We start from the raw sequence: 22,598 nt of genomic DNA, 5'->3' as shown, positions 1-22,598 counted from the left end.
TTTTTAACTGAGGAGAACTGGTAATAACATTCTATGAATTTAAGTATAGAACTTAAATAACGTTAAATTATAATTTAACATCTGTATACAGTACAAAGTGATCACCATCAAAAGTCTAGTTACCATCCACCACTGTATACTTGACCTCCTCCACCTATTTTGCCCACCCCCCCACTAACATTGTTCTTCAATCAAGGGATAATGGAGGTCTGGGTATCGGAAAACTTATCAAACCAAGATTCAGTTCTCTTGCCTGTAAATTCTGGCTTGTTCTCCTTTAGTCTCTATCTAAATACCATCAAAGATAAAGCCAGTAAAGGACATGTAGTAATTGGAGTGTTGTCCTTTCTCTTGTGTTGTCTTCATATTTCAGGAGGCAGTGAACTTGATATAATTTCAAGAAATGACAATAGAAACGTTTTTTCTGGAAAAAATTGGATTTAAAGGAAAGAATATAGTTCACTGATTTTGAAGTTGCCCCATTAACACCTTGTGCTCATTTTTGAATTGTGAACATTTTATAATGAAGAAGTGCTCCGGAATACACATGTGATCTACTTTCAAGATTTTTGGAAGAATCTTGAATTGCTCTTACACATTTGGAGGTTTGATATTAAAGTATTTCCAAAAGTGAGAAATAGTCTTTGGGCATCTGTACTCTATATTAGGAGAAGACTATATAATATAGCCAGAAACTGAATTTCATTTATATGCATTTAATTTCTATGACATTGAGCACTTTGGGACTCAGGTTTCTGGAACATGCATTTATTAAAGAAACCATTCTAATAAAAAATAAACCTGAAGAAATGAGACATAAATGCCTTGATTTTGACTTTTCAATTATAAGGGGAAAATGCTTTTAGGGGAAGATAATGTTGATAAGACTGCAGAATAGGAAGAAACAGTTTATTTGGAAAAGTCATGAATATAGCTCATGGATTATTCATATTTAAATTTAATTTAGTTTAGTCTAAAAAAAATGAATAGTCTCCTACTTCTTTGTGAGAAATCCAATCTGTTTTACCATGTCTTTGAAGGCATCTTTCACTTGTTTGTTTCAGAGTGTATAAATGAATGGATTAAGCAAAGGGGCAATGGATGTAGTGAGCACAGACACCACTTTATTAATAGCTACTCCTTCCTTTGCCGAGGGCTTGATGTAGATGAAGATGCAGCTGCCATAGGTGATGGAAACCACAACCATGTGGGAGGAGCAGGTGGAAAAGGCCTTCTTCCTTTGCTGGGCAGAAGGGAATCTGAGAATGGTCTTGATGATGTATGTGTAGGAGAGGACAACACACACCAAGGTAATAATAAGTGTCACCACAGCAAAACTCAAGGCAATTTTCTCTATGAACACTGTGTCTGAGCAGGTTATCAGTAAAATAGGAGATGTATCACAGCCAAAATGATCAATCACATTTGAGTCACAGAATTCCAGCTGGAGGCACATGGCAAGGGGTGGGAGGATTATTAACAGGTCTGCAATCCAACAGCAGAGAACGAGTGCAGTGCAGACTCTGTTGTTCGTGATGGTCATGTAATGCAGGGGCTTACAGATGGCCACATAGCCATCATAGGACATGGCAGCAAGGAGAAAAAATTCTGTTGCAGCAAAGAGGACAATAAAAAATAACTGGGTGGCACAAGCATTATAAGTAACTGTATTATCTTCAGATAACAGAGCATACAGGAATCTGGGGATACAGACAGTGGTAAATGAAACTTCTAAGAGAGAGAAATTTCGGAGAAAAAAATACATGGGAGTTTTAAGATGTGAATCCCACAGTGTGAGGGTGATAATGGTGAGGTTCCCAGCCACACTCAATAGGTAGGTGATAAACAAAAATACAAAGAGCAAGAATTGTAGTTTTGGGTCATCTGTCAATCCCAGCAGGATGAATGTGGTTATTGCTGTGTGATTCCTCATCACTGCCTTGTGCCAAGTCAAGAGCGATTCCACCTGAAGAGAGAAGTGTCGCAAGAAGCTGGCCCTGGAACCTGGATGCAAGTACCCGGCAAGCAGCTCACACGCACTTCCTTGTTTTCCTTACTGGCCAATTATTAATAGCAGTGCCTCTGACATCTTATGAGGAGGCAGCTACAGGAAATATCTAAGACAGATCTTATGCTTATAATTCTTTGATTAGCCAGCACATTTACAAAAATGTCAAATAAAAGCCAAAGAAAACATAAATCATATGTGTAATTTGTCATTTCTCAGCAATACTGTTTCGTGGTACAGATCTTATTTGTCCTTATCCTGGAGGAAATTAAGTCATTTCTGAAGTTTTCTTCTCCCTTCCTCATCTTTCTATGCTTTTGCACACCAGACTGAAAAGCTCCATTTTCAAAATCAAGATCTATCAATTAGCGTTTTTGTGTGTTTTACAATTTTTAGAGCAGTTTTAGGACCACAGCAATATTGAGCATAAGGTACAGAGATTCCCCATATCCCTCCTGTCCACACTTGTGAAGCCTACCCCTGGTGTCAGCACTCTCACCAGAGTAGCACGTTTGTAAAATTGGTGGACCCACATGGAGACATCAAAGCCCACAGTTTGCATATGTTTCACTCTTGGTGCTGTCTGTTCTATGGGCTTGGAGGAATATTTCATCAGTATTTCACCCTGATCATATTAGGTTGTTATGCTGAATTCTAACAACAGCACATTTATTTAAAAGTGTTAGTTCTGCTCTTTGCATTTCAAATTATCTCTGTTCAGGGAGACAAAAGTTTAAAATATGAAACTATCTTTGTTTCTTCTTCCCTGTATATCTAGGCAAATGAAGGTATTTATCAGCCAGTTTTGGGACTGCTTAGGCAGAAAGTTTCCTGAACTGGTGTAAAGAAAGCTTTTCTGGAACCTGAATATCAGCCAGACTGAGTCCTGCTGTGGGGCTCCAGGGTGTGGGCAGTGCCCAGAGGGGAGGATCTGTGGTGTTTGCTCTCTGCACCTTCTGATCAACCCTGCACTCTTTGCTGTACAACAGTCAGAATCAGTGCCATGGTGACCTCTTCTTTGAAAAATTTCTGCTGCTCCTCTCCTCAAATCATCTCTCCCCATTTACCAACAAACTCCCTAAACCTGCTGCTTATGTTCTTTGAGTTTGGGGATAGGTAACTTGCCCAAGCAACATCCGAAAACAACTGTACACATATGAGTCAATCAATGTAAATAAATTCTAAAGTACCCTACCTTTGTCACTGACATATACCACTGTCCAATCTTAGGAGTTTTAAGACGCCCTCAGGAATTCCATTAGGTAGAAGACTGGGAAATTCCTCTCACCTTTATATCCAAACTTACCCTCACTAAGATTAATATTTTAAGCAGCTGCTCTCAGGTATCCATCCTGTAAAAGAAGATCTGGTTAATGCATTCTCGCTGGTGTACTAAGTATTAATAATAAATATATCAGACTATAATATGTTCTTGTGTTTAGTAGGAGGAATAACTGATAATTAAATGAGAATATTTAGGTATAACTCAAGGGTTTGTAGGGAAACTCTACACATTTTACGTAAGAGGAAAAACGAATTCCTTGAGTGTTCCAACAATTGCTCCAGTTCTACCCAATGTGTGTACTGAAAAGAGAATCAAACTATGTTAGGTTACTCTTCTTCCCTATTGCTCAAGCAAGCAATCTACATTTATTCATTCAAATAATATTTAATAAGCATCTATTACTTAAAGAGCATAATATCAGAGCCTAGAGACCTGACCATTAACAACTTGCTCCTTAAGGAGCTGAATCAGGCTACCAGTGAGTGGGAGAAAATGTGTCATGTTGGTGCACACTCAGTGACATGGTAGCACAAGAAAAGAGTGGAAATATAACTTTGGATTTGGGACATTGACAACTCCATGTTTCTTCCTTGGCAGTTGCTCTTCGTCATATTGGTAGCTTTTTACATTTTCCTATGTTCATTCTGTTTCCCTACATTCTTTTCTTTTTACTAAAGTTATAAAGTCATTGTCACCATAAGCTGAGTAAGGACATTGTTCAGGGTTCACAGACATGGATTTGGAACAGAGAAATCCCCTCCCTGAGCTCACAGGAGAAATGGTCACTGCAGAGATAGCACCTTGCCATGTACTTGCCAGAAGTATCTGATGGGCCAAACTCAATGACAGGTCAGGTCTGCTCTGCACTCCTACTTCCTCCCTGCTTCTCTCCTTGGCAATGACAGTTCAATCCTTGTCCTGGCTACAGACATTTTAACTCCATCTCTCCCTCTCCTACAAGTTCCAGAATCTAACATTACTCTCTGCTTTTATCAAAACTTTAATTCTTCTCTATTGTTAGTAAAGTGGTAAACACAGTCACATTTTCATTTGAATCATCAATTAAATGTTTAAATGCCTAATGTTTGATAACCTTCAGAGTCACTGTGTTTTCATTCTTGAAGCTTTTTTAAAACATTCAACTGCTAGTGATACAGTAAAGCCCATGGGGTCAGATCCTTTGGATATAAGGCTGCTCCCTTCTAGCCTGTACATGCGATGATACCAGCGCTCTCTGTTCTATTGGAAATATTTTCCCTGGGAGGCTGGAAGTTGTTTATTTATTTTGAATTTGGGTCAATTAAAATTTGAAGCAATTTCACTAAATACATGATAAAATTTACCACCTTCCTGCCAGAAATATTGTTCTCAGTTAATGTTCACAGGCAGGCCTTGATGACAGCCTAGGCAAGACTGCCCACACTCACTGTCCCTGGGGGGCTAGTAAGTGATCGAGATTCAGGTTTTTCTTCATCTCCCTATTTGATGATTTAAAAATATATTTGAGATACATTGACCTTACTTATATTTGGAAAGAAAATGCACTCAGTCTTCATTTGGGACAGAGGCTGCCCATGGCCTGGATAGTTGAGATTCTAAAAGAGTAAATGCTATCTGCTACCAAAACAAGAAATAAAAAACCTCAATAATAGTTGGAGTCTAAGGTGATGTTCCCTGTAAGATAATTTATAGTATTGGTATTACTCGATACCTATGACATTAGTGGATATTACTGAGAAGCAGTGCCTTTTCCAACACCTTGTGTTTCTGCCTCTCAAGTAATTATGGCCTCCTCAACTGACGGCTGGGACTGTCCCTTTCAAAAGACACAAAAAATGACCATGGCAGGCATTTGTCATTTCATGTTAACTCAGAATAACAACCTAACAGAAATGGCTCTTGAACACTTTTCTGCAGTATCAATTATAATGAACTGAATTCCAGATTTAAAAACTGGCTGTATTCACCCTCTGCCTACGTTTTGATGATTTAGAAAAATGTGCCATGCCGATTGCATGCTCACCCCATTCCTGACAGGCTGTCCCCGAGGCCCCTGAGGAAACCACAGTGTGAGGGGTGTTAGGTGGGTGAGCAGCTTTGTGGACACATCTGCTCCCATTGTCACACACACCCCAGTCTCTCACCTGTCTCACTCCCACACAAGTGCACATGTGGGCACAGACACACACAGACACAGACACACACACACACACACACACACTCACAGCCGAGTCTGACAACTGACAGAGCTCTCCTGGATTTTCACAGCTCCTGATAGAATGAGCCCAGTCTCTGATCCTGATAGAATGAGCCCAGTCTCAGTCCCCTCTTCCCTCACCGAGTCTATCATGGCATCTGACACCAGATGTCCCAGGTACTCTGTTAATTCAAAGGAATAAAAGAATGATGCAGAGTTAAGGAAGGTTTCTCTCTCATTTTCTCAGAAGGGTTCTTCTGATCTTCCCGGGCATGGAGGCAGGGAGGCAGGGAGGCAGGCTGCCCTGCAAATTCTATAATAGCATCCTTTCTTTTATATGTTTATTCTGCTACCAGTGTCCAGGGAAGATGTAAGTGAACAACAAAATAGTCCTCAGTGACCCAGTTTCAAAAGTTAGTAATGAATTAATTGGTGGCAGTCTAATCAACAGTGTAAAAACACAGGTAGCTATGGTGACAATGTCCTAAGAGACACTGAGGTGGTGTGATGTCATCTTAATTCTGTTTTGATTTATTTGTTGAATCTTTTTTTTCTTCTGTAATTAGACACTCTGTTTGGCACCTTATATATGTATGACATATTATTTATCATCGGCATAAATCTCAGATAAAGTCAAAGAAGAAAACTACCCTCATTTTGCAGCTGAGGAAACCAGGAAGCAGAGAAATGATGGTCGGAACGCCCTGCCGTGGCGGTGCAGGTTTTGAGCAAAAGTTCATCTGAACACAGAGGTCCCGCTTCTTCCTCCACACTCACCTGGCTTCTCCTCCTGATATTAAGAAATTTCCCTTATTTAAATTTCAAAGTTTTCTAGTGAAACCTGGCCTTCATTTTCATCCCTTTTCCTTCTACTTATGACATTTCAAGCAAGCAGTGAAATGACTTACTTTCAGTATTTGAAGCAAAGGAGAGTTTTGCCTCCCAAGAACTGGATAAACAGTTACCTGGGGCCAGGACATGTTTCTGGTGTTGTTATGGCTTCTTGCTGCCCAGTGAACTTGAACAAGGTTTCTTATCACTATCTCTAATGTCACTTCTGGACGTTTGTTTTCTTGCTGCTCATGCTGATCGATGAACAGCAAGAAATGAGGGTCCCGTCAAATGAGGGACCACAGGTGTGTTTCTGCCACCTCGACTCGAAGAGGTGTCTCTGCTGTCCCCTTAGTCCACTCACTACTCCTCTGCCGAGGTTTCTCACGCTGACTGGCCAGCTCACATCGCATCTCTCTGTCATCCCACTTTTGGCAGACTGAAAATTGTCCCTGGCAGGGGGAGTGTGCTGGGAAGAAAGGAGATACATCCCTATATTCAGAGAAAATTTTTGAAGAATATCCTTATGGGCTGTGGCAGGGACTGGTAATTTCCTGCCTGGTGTTTTTCTTCCCTGATCCATAGCAACTGAACCCAATTTTATTCAGGCCACAAAGCACCCAGATAAAATTCCATACCCAGTCACCCTTTTAGCTGACATGGCTGTGTGACTAAGACTGGCCAATGCACATTACAATCATTTAAATCTATTGCTTAGATTAAATTGTTGGCAATTTAGGGTGAATTGCTATAGAGCCATAAATATTCCTACAAACACTGCTTTAGCTGCATCCTAGAAACTCTGATAGTTGTCTTACAATTCTGATTTTTCTTAGAAAAATTTGTTATTGTTTACTAATTTAATTCCATTTGGCCAGATAACATACTTTGTATAATTGGAATAATTTAAAATGTGACATGGCTTGTTTTAAAGTCCTGAATATTGCCTAACTTGGTAAATATAATTTGTGAACCTTGGAACTATTTTTCTCTTTTTGTTGTTGTTTTTCTTGAAATATTCTATAAATGTCAGTTAGATCATATTAATAGTGTTGTCTTTTATATACTTAATGAATTTCTGGGTAATGATTCAATCAATTATTAAAACAAGTGTTTAAATTTCTGCCTATAATTGTGGGTTTTTCTTTTTCTGCTTGCTTTATTATATACATAGACATTTAGGGTATTTATTGTTCCTTGAAGAAAAATGACCACTTTGTCATTTAAAAATGATATTTTTATCCCAATTATTCTTTACTCTAATCTACTTTATCTGATGTTAATGTAGCCACTTCAGATTTTTTAATTAGTGTTATGTCTTTTTTCTCCATTTTTAACCCCTTCCCCCATTTCTGCATTTATGTAAGAAGTTGCTTTCTGACAGGCAACGAGTTTCCTCTTTTCCCCTCTCAATCTAACAATCTCAGATTTTCCAAGTTTGGTGTTAAAATCATTTGTCTATAATATGATATTGATATGATTGGCTTTGAATCTAGTACTATTTGTTTTTTATTATTTTCATTTTTTTCAATTTTCCTATTTTTCTGCTCTTTTTAGGATTGATTACCTTGTTGCCTTTTTGGTATAAACTTGTATTACATTATTCTTGGATTTTTTTATAGTATACATATTAAACTTATTACAGACTACCTTCAACTGATGATATGTCCCTCTATATACAATTATAAACCATATACATGTGACTTCTGTCCTTCCCCACCTGGCCTTTGCTCTATTGCTGTCATACATCTAAATATTACATATATTCTGAAACCTACAAATTAGTGGGATATTGTAATTTTTCTGTCTTTCCAGTGGGAATGTAAGATGGTTCACACTGTGGAAAATAGTATGGAGATTCCTCAAAATATGAAACATGAAACTTAGAATTACCCTATTATCCAACAATTCCACTTCTGGGTATATACCTAAAAAAATTGAAAGCAGGAGCTTGAACCAATATTTGCACACAAATATTCGTAGCATCATTCACTATAGCCAAAGATGGAAACACCAAATTTCCACTGACAAATGAAAGGACAAAGAAATGTGGTGTACACATACAAGGAAATATTACTTAATCTTAAAAAGGAATGGGATTCTGACAGATGCTACAACATGGATGAACACATAATGCTAAGTGAAATAAATCAGACACAAAGTAAAGTACTGTATGATTCCACTACTAGAATAGTCAAATTCATAGAGACAGAAAGTAGAATGGTGGTTGGCAGAGGTTATGGGGAGAATGGGGTGTTATTGTTTAATGGGCACAGAATTTAAGTTTGGGCAGATGTAAAGTTCTGGAGATAGATGGTGCTGATGATTGCACATTAATGTCGATGTTCTTAATGCCTCTGAACTGTTCACTTAAATATAGTAAAAATGGCAAATGTTATGTATATTTTACCACAACAAAAAAGTTAAAATACAAGACAATGGAACAACCCACAAATATTTTATTTTGGCTTTAAACTTGCAATGATAATTTTGGTTTATTTAAATAATAAGAACAAACCTTACCTATTTACCCAGGTTCTTATCTTTCCTGGTGCTCTCAACTCCTTTGGTGGGTGCACGTTTCTATCTGGTAGTAATTTCTATCCAAGAGACTTCCTTTGACATTTCTTGTAGGGCATGTCTGCTGGTGATGAATTCTTTCAAGTTTTCTATTTCTGGAAAGTCTCCATATAACATTTAATTTAAAAAATTAATTTTTGCTGGTCATAGAATTCTAGGCTGCCATTTCCTTTTTGTATGTTCAAGATGTAATTGTGCAGTCTTCAGCTTGCATTGTTTCTGCTGAAAAGTACACTGTCATTCTACATTTTCTTCTTCTTATGTAATATTATTCTTTGGCACTTTTCAAGATTTCCTCTTTATAATTAGTTTTAAGCAATTTTTAAAAATTGTTGTGCCTTCATGTTTTTTGTGATTACAGTCTGTTGAGCATTACTGTCCATTAGATTTATAATTTCTACTTTTTGAATTTTACCATATTTTGAAACGTTTTCACTCATTTCTTCATATACTTTTTCTGTCACTCCTTTTTCCTTTCTTTGAAGACACCCTAGATGCAAAATTTATCAGACCTCTAGAATTGGTCTTAGAGTTCCCTGATGCTTTGTTAAAATTGTTGAAGTTTCTTCTTTGTATGTTTTATAAAGAGAGTTTTTACTGCTACTGTTTCCAGTTAACTAAATGTTTATTCTTCAGTATCTAACTGATATTAAAACTATTCAACATGTATTTTTCTCATACTGTGTAGTTTTCATCTCTATAAGTTTCCTTTTCATCTTTGTAACAACTTTCATGTTTTTACTTAACATGTTCAATCTTCTCCTTCTGTACATATGTAGAACTGAACATGTATAACTGTACATATAAAGTTATAATTAGTTTTAACTATATTTTATTTTATTATTTTTTTCAAATGCCCCTTTAGTATTACTTTTTTTAAATTGAAGACTACTCTTAGCTGTATTTTAATTTTATTATCTATGCCATTTTTGTGTCTATTTGTATTGATTGTTCTTCCCATTACAGGTTACATCTCCTGCTTCTTTGCATGTTTGGAGAATTTTAATTGTCCTGGGCACTATGAATTTACTTTATTTGAAGGTCAGATGTATTTCTATCCCTGTGAATATTCTGTAGGCATGTTCTGGCATCATCTACATCACTTGGTAACAGGTTTGTCCTTTCAGGTTCTGTGTTAGTTGGACCAGATTAGTATTTAGCCTATTGATTAATTTACCCTAAACTGAGCAAATATTTCTCAACAATACCCAGTAATTTATGAAATTTTTAAATTGTTTGGTATAAATAAGAATGATTTCCATTCTTTTGTGAGTTCAGAATACTGTTCTTTGCAATCATACTGGGGAATTTCCTTACACATATGTGCTCAGCTGAATGCTCACGATGGGCTGTCTATAGATCACCAGATATCTCCCTGCATGCCTACCCCACTTCTTGGTTCTCATTTTTGTGAACGTCGGCCTCCTAGACTACCACCTGCACCTTCTCCGCTCTGGCACTCTGGTGGGCTCCACATGGGCCCCCTGCCTGCACTATCTCCAAGAGGTAAGATGATATAATCATCTCTCAGGTCTCACTGCCCTTCATTGCCTGATGTCAATTATTTGGAAAGTGGTGGTTTCATATTTTTTTCATATATTTTTTGCTTGAATTTTTAATGGTTTAAGCTGGGTGGCATATACGCTCCCTTTTACTCCATTTTAGGTCGAGCCTATTATCTTGCTCTGCTCTTTTCCTCATATTAAAACATTGTCTAAAGTTCTAGATCTTTGAATATCTATAATGGCTAATAATCTTTACTTGCTGTGTTGTTTATTCTAAATATTGCTATAAAATTTTCTTCTTTTTTTTTTGGTTGTGATTACATTTTGTCATCTCTTGAAACTTTAATTGTTTGGCATCATCCTATGCTTGGTCCCTCACCATATGAAATGAGCAGCAGTCTTTGCTGCCTAACAGGAATTTATTATTATTTCGTATGTGTGTTTGTGGCAGGAATACCAGGGAAGACTTTCAAGAGATGAGATGCCATCTGAGATCTTGCACTCTATCTTAGACCTGAGTCAAGCACATGTTAAATGTTAATTTGCAGAAATATCCATCATGGTTTGCAGCCCTCCTGTGAGGAGACGGGTTTATTGGCCCTTGTGTGCTGCTCCTGTGGTTTTCTTTTACCAAGTAACTACTTTCATGGAATGTTTTAGTGGAAAATGAGGAAAATAAGAACTGTGACTTTGGTTGGTTATTTCTGAGTACCTGAAGAATGTGGAGAGAGAAAAGCGATCATCTCAGGATTTTAAATTCCCATCTCAAGGTATGAAAAAAGAAGTCAGTAACCTTTGTAGCTATAAGACTTCTGGAAACCAACATAAGTCAATTATGTGATATTAATTTCAATGCAAACTGAATTACAACATCCAAAGTTTAATAGAGGAATCAATGAGTGGGTAGAATCCATTGAAGTCCCAGAGAATCAGACACATATATCCTGTCTCAAGGGTTTGATCTCTTCTTGCATGAAGAACCATAACCTACTTCAAGGCCGTTTTCTTGCAGGAGAATGCTAAGCTTATTCAAGAGTCACCCCCACCTTATCTCACTGCTTGGAGTCCAATAACAAGACTCAATTTCACATAGACTCCTGAGCATTGGGTACACAGTATGACCAGCAAGGGAGTACCACAGACACCAAAAGAATTTCAAGAAAACTAATTTATACCAACAGAAACATGAGGAATATCTATGGGAATGAGTTGTGAGAGTTTTGGAATGAGGGTAAGGTGAGAAGTAACATTGTGTTGGGTTGCATTTAACTGATATGGAAAAAATATTACTCGACATTAAAAAAGAAGGAAATACCACAATTTTTAAAAATGTGGATGGACATTGAAGGAATTATAGTAATTGACATAAGAAAGACAAAAGGACAAATACCATGTGATATCACTTACATGTGGAATCTACAAAACTGAAATTTAAAAGAACTGAGATCAGATTGGTGGTTGGCAAAGGTAACAGGTGGAATGGGGGAAATGGGCAAAGGTGGTGAAAAAGTACAAACATCCAGTTATAAGATAAGTAAGTTCCAGGGATGTAATGTATAGCATGTTGGCTATAGTTACCAACACTCTATTGTTGATTTGAAAGTTGCTAAGGGAATAGATCTTAAAAATTACATTTCATAAGAAAAATATTGTAACTATGTGAGAGAAGGTGTTAACTAAACTTACTGTGATCATCATTTCTCAATATACACATATATCAAATAATTATGTTGTACACCTTAGATTTATACAGTTTTATATGTCAATTATATTTCAATAAAACTGGAAAAAAGTAAAGGGTTATAATGCCAAACACTGACACACAAAAAAATTCCACTCTAAGGGCAAGTTAGTGTAATGTCATAGTTCCACCTTAGTCTGTAGCAGTGTGGTCTGCATTACAAAAAAATAAGAAATTACACCTAATCATTCTTCTAGATGGTTGACGCTATACCAGGAAGGAATACTGCGATAAATAATTTTTTCTCTGACCAAGCTATTAATTTAAAGAAGTAGGTGGGACTAAAATGCAACTTCAATTTTTACTGCTTTTTTGTAATTCAGATATAAGAATGATGAGGTGTTGTTTGGGCTTTATGAAAGTCAGTACTCATGCACAATTGGGAAAGGGAACCATTATTAGAGGTTTATTTGAATTAAGGCCATAATGCCTACATAAGTGTGTGCTTCTAAGGCAAACATGAAGAAACTTTGGTGGTTAATCAGATTGTAATTTCAATATTGTACTGTAGACTTGAATAAGAACACATAGTAAAAGATGAAATGTTTATATGCATATATTTTCAATTTTTAAAGTCTTTGTAGTTTTCTAATCCCTTGAAAGAAATGCCATCTTTTTTATTGAGTCCTTGAAGGCTTGCTTGACTTGCTTGTTCCGCAGAGTATAAATGAAAAGGTTCATCAGAGGGATGACTGATGTATTGAGCAATGACACCACTTTATTCATGTCCACGCCTTCCTTTGCTGGTTTGATATAGATGAAGAAGCAACTTCCATAGGTGATGGAAACTATGATCAGGTGAGAAGAATAGGTGGAGAAAGCCTTTTGTCTTTGCTGGGTTGAAGGGAGTCTTAAAATAGTCTTGATGATGCATGTGTAGGAAACAATTACACAGACTAATGTGAGAATGAGTGTCAGCACAGCCATGACTAGAATAATTTGCTCTACAAATTGAGTGTCTGAGCATACAATCATCAGAAGAGGAGATGCATCACAGCCAAAATGGTCAATGAGATTGGAGTTACAGAAATCCAGCTGAACTCCTAGGCTAAGTGGAGGGAGTATGACAATTAACCCAGTCAGCCAACACAAAAGGACAAGAATGGTGCAAACCCTGTCGCTCATGATGGTGGTGTAGTGCAGGGGCTTGCAGATGGCTATGTAGCGGTCATAGGACATGGCAGTTAGAAGAAAAAATTCTGTTGCCCCAATGAGGATGACAAAAAATAATTGCATGACACAAGCATTATAGGTAACCCTTCTGTCCCCAGTTGTCAGGCTATACAGGAATCGAGGAACACAGACAGTTGTAAATATTATTTCTAAGATGGAGAAATTCCGAAGGAAAAAGTACATGGGAGTTTTAAGATGAGGGTCCACCAGAATGAGGAAAATGATTAGGACATTTCCAGCAACAGTGAAAATGTAGGTGAGAAAGAGAAATACTGAAAGAAAGACCTGTAGTCGTGGGTCATCTGTTAATCCAAGTAGGATGAATGTTATTGCAGAATGATTTTTCATCACTGTCTTCAGATAAACATTTAGTCTCTGTTAATAAATCATAAATTGAATCTGAGGGATAGAATATAAAAATAATATTCAATAAATTGTAAAGAGGAGAGTAGCCAAGGAAGTTAGGAGAAGCACATTTTTAAACTTTACTGCATCATCAGTGATCTGATGTAGAAGTGATTGTACTGTGCTTCATTTCCCTGGGCTCTGCTTTACCTTGCTCTTCAGAATGTGGTCTTCAAATAACTCCTTAATCTCAATATTCAAGAGGAGCCGTTACTGTTTCGGTGACCTTGGAGCAGTACCACAGAGTTACTATGAAATTTCCTGACCCCCATAATTCTACAAAATTTCTTCTTTGGTCCCCTTGTATGTTAATATACTGAAATATTCAAATCTGTCTCCCTCCCATGTAGCAGTTTGAACAATATCTGTCATATTTCCTTTCCTGAATTCCTGTTTCAATATCCTTCTGTTGTCAACATCTCACAGCTCAAGCCTTCATAGACTCCTGACAAATGGGATGTTCTGATGGTCTTCCTTAGAGAACCAAATCCTGTCCTTAGGACTCCATGAAATTGCTGGGGTTCTGTAATTTATGCACAGACATGTCATCTCCCAAATGCTTTCTGAGGCTACTTGCTACTTTCATCAGTAACATAAAATCTATATACTCCAAGATGGAGAGCGTAAGATGGAGACCACTTGGGGAGTGTTGACTTCTTTATCATGATTCCTTTCTGCAGGGACTCACTTTGCCCCTGGGAACGTCCCTAATCATCGCTGCCTCTGTCACTGCTTCAGGACACCTCTTTGCTCTTCAGCACTCTGGCCCAAGGGTGGGATCAGACTGGGCTTATTTTCATAAAGAACAGTTATTAGCAGGCATTAATACTTTACAAGGTTTAAATATGACATGGAGAAGAAATAAAAAATGGTATTCGGTGTGGATATTCTTAAAAGCTGAAAAATCGTAATCTTTCTTTGTGAGTTTCCCTACAGGATTGCCTCCCTGTGTGGCTTCTTTTGAAGATCATGTCAAAGAAGCCATTGTTACCACCTTCTGGAAAATCACTGAGTATTATTTCATTTCTTACCTTTCCTACCTGTTCACTTACCTTCCCAGTGGTTGGGGCATTATTGTACTTCTAAGAAGTGTCACAGCTGGAATTTGTTCCAGGTCAAAGTAGACCCAAACTTTAAGGGTTTCCAGGAAAGCTGTAATTTTAAGATTTGGGGCAATTGCTCATCCTTAATCAATTCTGATAACCATGAATTAATGAAAATGTTGGTTTTTCAAATCAGTATCTCAGGGGCACCTGGGTTTCTCCAATAAACAAGTAGGATGACATCTCCTCATGAGACAGCCATTATTTTGTAATATGAATGATTTTTATGTGATGCTTTAAGATATTCCCTCCAAAATACCTTCAGTGCTGTTTCCCTCTGGATTTAGGGAAGACATCATTTCTTCTCTATTGAGGAGAGCTCTCACAGTGTTGGAGGGTTTATGGGGGACACATTCATAGGAAAATGGCTGCTGACCTGGGCTTATGAGTTAACAAGTTTGCCTGAGTGTTGGAAAACAAATAATGCATGATCGTGCAGAAATTACTTAACTATGCTAAGATGTGAGGGTGTCTGGAGAGCCACACACCATCCCAGTTAGTGCCTCTGATGATCTTCCCTTCAGCTCCCTCTTCCTGCATAACCCGATGCCTGAGTGCTGGCCCACACCCTGACCCCCAGTCCTTATCACTGGAGGGTACACCATGCATATCACAAAAATAGATAATTTTGTGTCCTTAATTCAGAGGAATGGCTGGACTGAGCTTTATAAATAAGTTCACATCATTGTTTGAATGATAACTTTTAGAGGAAAATCTTAAGTCAGAAGAGAATATATTTCATATTAGAGCTTTAGGCCATGAGTAGTTTACTTCCTGATATCAAGGGTAATTTTAAATTATGAAGGGTTGCTATTTATTATTTTTCTCTTTAAAGAAAATAGCATTACTTGAATTCTCCCTTAAAAATGAGTAAATATTTACTACATACATCTAGGAACAATAGAAAAGTATAAGAAAGGGAAAAGTACAGTAAAAACACAATGTCCATCATCATTACTCCCTTGGATTTATTTACAACCTGTCTATATAGTTATAATTATGTCATGCAGTCATTTGTATTTTATAAAATTAATATTATATTATATTTTCCTCACTTAACCTCTTTATTTTTAAAGCACTTGTGATATATTTTCCTCATTCGATTAAATATTCCTAAAATACACCATTTTATTTGCTCATCAGATCCCTACTTGTAAGGAACAAAATGGTAAAGATAATAGTTCTAATAGTGAATATTAAGATTGCTTCAATATACTACACTTATTGCCAATGTAGTCCTGTAGAAAATATACCCTACAGTGTATTTCTACCATTGGTAAGTGAGAATCTTTGTCACACAAAACCTTTGGGATTTAGGCATTATTTAGTCTATTATTTTAAATATATTTTACTGATAAGATAAACCAAACTGATAGATTTTTCATTAGTATTTTTCTTATTACTGTGGTGTACAATTTAATTCTAAATGGTCATCTCAGTACAAAATCATCATTTTTATGTTTCTCTGACCTTAAAGGCTTTTAAATTAATAACAAACGTGTATTTAATCACACTTTTATGTGAGTTATTTGACTGAATACACCAGTAAAAGAACAGTAATATGAGAGGCTCCAAATACTAGAATGTATTCTAACTTAATAAATATGACAGTAACTACACTGGACTCTTTTAGGCCTGACACAGCCCAAGGGATGGACTGGATGAATTTAAGGATAAGTTAAATAACCATTTAGCAGGTTGTTATAAATGGGTAGCAGCCCCTTTAAAGTTATTTCTAACCTTCCTGTTCTTAGAGTCTAAGAAAAAATGGATACACATTTTTTAATATATATTTCTTAGACCCCTTTCATTATACCATTATAGCATGGCAGTGACTATGCTCTCCAGCCTTCTATAGCTGGACGTGTCTTTAATGCTGATGTCTTCTAAGAGCACTGCTCCAAGGTCAAGTTCATATTCAGTATCGTGTTATATAGAACAAAGTGGCAGTTCAGAGATTACTTTTCAAATTCCATCAGAACATGAAGATACTTCCTGGACTCAGATTTTCTAGCAGAAATATCTCACCTCATAGCCTTTATCCAGGAACTGCTTTTACACAACATTCATAGTTCCAGTTCCCAAACCTTTAGGCACAGAAATGACATAGTTACTTACTTTCTTCTAGTTCCTCATCACTTTTAGAAATTGAGCCCAAAATACCTCCTTGGATCTGAGAAACACTGGGTGCTACTAGTTATAATTTTCCGTTAACTTTCTCATACTTTTAAACCCCACAGGCTCTTCTAGATAAGAGTGCCTGCTAATTCAGGGTACTGTGCAATAGCATAGAGAATAGCACCCTTTGCTCTTATCATCGCTGAGTCTACATGGAGTTTATGGGAGCTTTTATCTCACATTAAGCTATTAAATAATATTTCCTTGAATTTTGTGACTGAAAGAATGGACAAGGGCCAAAAACTGCTATCAACTCCCCCTGGCTGTTGAAGTAAAGATGTCTGACCACAGTGTGCAAAGAAATAGGTTGCTCTGTAAATTTTCATTACTAGAAATGCCATGTTCTTTATTGGTTTCTTCTAATTAAGCACACAGGGAACAATTAAGTGAACAAACAAAAAATGCCCTTGGTGATCCTATCAAACCACAAATGAATCTACAGTGATGTTAACTTTGGCACAAAAAAAAGAGACAGAAAAGGAAGAATTAAGTAGCAGTTTTGGGGTAGAGTCCACAGTTAGGAAATGCAAGTGTAACATCAGATTCTTGTCATGCTCTCATGTCTTTACATTGTCTAAATAGTAGGGGTCATCTGATGATTTCTGTGACAGGACATTCTTATATGATCTACTCAAGTCAGTCCTCCCCAGATGTCTCATTTTTAGCTCTTAAGATGTTCTATTTCAATGATTAGGATAATTAAAGGTTATTTGTTTCATTCTACTTATCATATAGTTTATCCATGGTTCCCCCTAAGATAGAATTAATTAGTATTCATTCATCACTGCTATAACCCTGTACTGATTTCATTTTGAAAACATGCAGGGACCTTGCTAAACCCAAAGTTCTCATTCTGCTTATCAAGAATGCAGGACCTGGTGCATGTGCTCAGTACCCACCATTTTATTTTAAGTCCAGAGCTCATCCTCACACTTCCGCAATGCTCAGCAGTGCCAGCTTTCCTAAAACCCAATAGCTGAGAACTGAGAGGTCTGAGCTGGAGCCACAGAATCAGTATGTGCATGTAACTTCCTGTGCTGGCTCATAGCCCCTCTCCCTATCCATAATAAATACTCAAAATTCCATACACCCTCGTACCATTGCAGAAATCATACTCACTGTAGAAAGGCATTCGATGTTTCATAAATATGGGTCAGTTATTGAGAGAGAAGGGTAGGTCCTTCATTTATTCATTTATTTAGTTACACTTTAATTTCATTTAATATTTTATAGGTTTACCTTTTGAGTGCTTATGTGTCTGTGTGTTTAGAATTATTCCAGGTGGCTCATTAATTTTATTCATAAATATTCATTGTTTTGGATGCTATTATGAAGGACATCATTGAAAATACTTGTCTTCTAATTTTTCAACTTCAAAATTGATTATCGTATACTAACTTTGTATCCTTGAACTTTAAGTTGCCTAAGAAATTCTAAAATTTTTTCTTAGAGTATTTTGGATTTTCTACATAAAAATTTATTTTCTAAATAAACTCTGTTTTATGCATTCCTTTTAAATTCTTACATCTTTTCTCCCTTTCTGTTGATTTATTGTTCTGGCTAGAGCCTCTAATACAATGTAGAGCAGAAATGATGTATCAAATATCCCTCTCTTATCCCTGATCTCAGAAGCATGCTATCGACATTTCAACATTAAGAATGTTTGCTAAGTATTTGGGGATATATGGGCAGTTGATCAGATTAGAGATGGTCCCTTTTTTTGTTTTCTAAAGGGCTATCATTAATATATATGGAATTTTATCAAACATTTTTAAATCTATTGGGAGAATCATAGGATATTTATTCATATTCTATAATTGTGGTAAAATTATATTAATTGATCTATAAGTCTCAAAACAGCCTTGGACCCCAGGAATTAGTAAAAGTTTATCCTGGGTTACTATACTTTTCATATGTTACTGTACTTATTTTGCTGACATTGTTTTGGAGACTTTTGTATTTTTGATCACGTGAGATTATCCTGAAATAGGTACCTGACAGAGTTTTATCAAAAAACAGCTTTATTGATATAATTCATGTAACACATAATTTACCTACTTAAAGTTTACAATATAATGGTTTCTAGTATGTTCTCATGTACATGCCACCATTACCACAGTCAATTTTAGAATATATTTATCACCACAAAAGAGGCCCCCATTTTAGCTATTACCCCTGCCATCCCCACTCCCATCCTGATGCAATCACTAATCTCCTTTCTATGTTTATATATTTCCCTATTCGGGGATTTCAAATGAATGGAATCATATGATATTGGTTGTTGTGAAGGGCTTCTGGCACTTAGCAGAATGTTCTCAAGGTTCATCCAAGTTGTAGTGTGTATCAGTGCTTCATTTTTATGGTCAAATAATATTCACCGTAATAGTAAATAGAAACCACCCATGCAGAGATTGTCATAATAAATAAAGTACAAGGCACAAGTGTATGCTGTACTAGGATCCCTTTGAAATATAATTGTTTATGAATATATCACATTTAATTGATCCATTCGTCCATACATGGACAGTTAGTTGTTTTCTACCTTTTTGCTTTTATGAATAATGCTGCTATAAACACTTGTATGTGGGTTTTTGTGTGGGTATATGTTTTCATTTCTCTTGGGTATATATATTTGGGAATGGAATTGTTATGAGGAGAGCAAATGATAACTCTATATTTAATCATTTGAGGAACTTCTAAAATGTTTTCCAGAGTGAGTGCACCACTTACATTCCCACCAGCAGTGTATGAGGGTTCCTGGTTCTTCACAACTTTGTCAACAATTGTTATTATCTGACTTTTTTATTCTAGCCATCCTAGTGGACGTGAAGTGGTATCTCACTGCATTTTGATTTGCATTTCCATGATGATTAATGATATTCAACACCTTTTCTTGTGCTTACTGGTCATTAGTATATCTTTCTTGGATGAGAGGATATCTTTATTAACTAAAATCACTTTAAAACCACATATATTACGTATACAGATAAAATATATGTTTAAGTGAATTTTTGCACAATTAGTGCATCTATGTAACCAGAGCCAGAATAACAGATAAGTTATTAACAAAGAATTTCCTTTCATCCCAAAGAATATTTACTTGCTCAATGGTGACAGGAATCTTGACCTTTATAGTTGTAATAAAAAGTTTTTAACTTTTTATGGTCTCTATATAAATAGTATCATACAGTTTCTGATTTTTGCATCTGAAATTATATATGTTGTTTTATTTTGTCATAGTTTGACCATTTTCATTGCATGGGTATATAAAAATTTATTCCTTTTATTACTCAAGATGATAAGCTTGATTCCAGTTTGGGGATATTATAAACAATGCTTCTGAGCACAATTTTGTACACTTCATCTCATGGGAATAAATATATTCCTTTAGATTTACTATTATTCACTTTGGAGTGATATTATTGTATCATAGGTATATGTTTAGTGATAATATGTGCCAGGAACTTATCTCCAAAGTTACGGTAGTAATTAGTACTCTCACTCTAGTAGTATATGAAAAGTCTAGCCCCAAATCCCAGCAACACGTGATATTCTTTTTTTCATTTTAGACAATGTAGTGATTGTTAAACAATGGGAAAAATAGAAAACAAGCAGTAAGATGGGGAATGTAAGTCCAAATGTGCAGAAATTATCGTATTAAATAAAGTGCAAGGCCAAACTATGTGCTATGCTAGGCATCTCTTTGAAATATAAATGTACAGATCTGTTAAAAGTAAAAGGTTGAAAACAGACAACCTAATTAAGCAGAATATTTCAAAACCCCTTTTCCTGAAATTTAAAGAACATGTACAGAGAGAATTAGAAAGGACATAGAAATCACACTAATAATCACTTTGTCCAAAATGACCTCCAGGGATCACAACACCCAACAGAAACAGAACTCACATTCTTCTTAAGTGCACATGGACAATTCACCAACATAATTTAAATTCTGGACATAAAAAAACCTTAACAAATTTAAAAGAATTGAAATGCAAGAACATTCACTCACCAAAATAATTCAACCAGAAATAGAAAGAATTAATGTTTGTTATGATTTCATATTAAATCCACTTTTGGACTATTGATTTGAACTATATAAAAAGCTTTTAGTGGTTGTCCTATTGTTTATAATATTGTTTGTTCAGGATTCTTTTGTTTAGTTTCTACATATTGTGGATTTGCCAATCTTTCTTCTGTTATTAATTTCTAGAGTCATAGCACTGAGAGTCAATTTAAATCCAAGATTTGTGTAACACGAGATCCGTCCTGGTGAATGGGCTGTATATGCCTGAGAGGATTATATATTCTGCCACGGTTAGGAGGAATGTTCTGCACATAGCTGTTAGGTCCATTTGGTCTATAGTGATGTTCAGGTCTTTTGTTTCCTTAATTTCTGCCTTGATGTTTTATCATTGTTGAAATTGGGGTATTGAAGTTTCCTACTATTTTCTTTCAGTTCTGTTAATTCTTTCAGTTCTGTCTATTTCTTTCAGTTCTGTTAATATTTTCTTTATATATTTAGGTGCTTGGATGTTGGCTGCATATATATTTATAATTATTTAATCTTTAGAATGAATACTTTACTGAGATATAATTTATATGGAACACTATATAAATTTAAGGTATACAATGTGTTAATTAAGTACATTATATATTACAATATGACAACCACCATAGCTTCAGGTAATATCTCTATCACATCACATGATTATCATTTCTTTTTTGTGGTGAGAATTTTTAAGATTAGTTTCTTAGCAGTTTTGAGGTGTATATTAAAATATTGTTGATTATAACCACTACAGTATGCATTTGAGCTCCAGGACTTATTCAACTTCTAATTACAAGTTGTAGGTAAAATTGCAATATTTCCAGAATCTCTCACCTGGCCTTATTGCATCTTCGTATCAATGGGTGTTTCCTAGGGGTGGAGAGAAGTATTCCATTTTCATATCAACAGGTACATGGGGGGTGGGAAGCGAGCACAAGGGCAAGAAGGAGTAGACTACTGCTTGTAAGCAATAAACAGGTTTCTCCCACTTTATTTCTCCCTTTGACTGATTTTGGCTACAAAGGTTTATTTGCCCAAAGCTGGAAACACTTTCTCCCTGGAATTACACAAGTTTATAGCCTTTGACAGGAAATCTAAACATGACTTCAATGCTGAAAGATTTGGGAAATTTATTATAAAACATTAATACAATAGTGTACACCATTCCTCCAAATACAACAAAAAGACAAAAAGCAAAAAAAACCCCAAAAACCTTACTCAATAAGAAGAAACATAACAGTAAGAAGAATCAATACTTTTTCTAATTATAACAAGGAATACATTTCGTAAACGCAAAATGCATTTTAAAACAAGGAATAAGTATAACTGTTTAGGATTCGAAAGATGCAATTACTAATGAAGAATCTTTAAAATCAGAAGATTCACATATTTTATTGGCTGGATTCAATCCAATATAAAAATTATTTAAAAATTGCCAAAGGGACATGAAGTAAGTTAAAATGAAGAGAGAAATGCACTGGTAATTCCTGTTAAAAATAAATCCTTCATTGAATTCGGTAAAACAGATCGATACTGATGTC

General features: G+C 35.9%; 2 protein-coding genes across 2 annotated transcripts; both read right to left on the bottom strand.

Annotated features, from left to right (window-relative positions):
• Nucleotides 1–1,060: 1,060 nt before the first annotated feature.
• Nucleotides 1,061–1,933, bottom strand: LOC130685145 (olfactory receptor 6C2-like). Its single transcript, XM_057508317.1, has one exon. It carries the CDS (start codon nucleotides 1,931–1,933, stop codon nucleotides 1,061–1,063), a length of 873 nt encoding a protein of 290 aa, XP_057364300.1.
• Nucleotides 1,934–12,735: 10,802 nt separating this feature from the next.
• On the bottom strand, nucleotides 12,736–13,680 carry LOC130685144 (olfactory receptor 6C2-like). Its single transcript, XM_057508316.1, has one exon. The coding sequence runs from the start codon at nucleotides 13,666–13,668 to the stop codon at nucleotides 12,736–12,738; it is 933 nt and encodes a 310-aa protein (XP_057364299.1). The 5' UTR covers nucleotides 13,669–13,680.
• Between the last annotated feature and the right edge of the window lie 8,918 nt (nucleotides 13,681–22,598).

This window comes from Manis pentadactyla, chromosome 10 (genome assembly GCF_030020395.1).
Source record: "Manis pentadactyla isolate mManPen7 chromosome 10, mManPen7.hap1, whole genome shotgun sequence".
Classification (NCBI taxonomy): Eukaryota; Metazoa; Chordata; class Mammalia; order Pholidota; family Manidae; genus Manis; species Manis pentadactyla.
Note: the sequence above shows the minus strand (reverse complement) of the source record. Positions and strands in the feature narration are given on the sequence as shown.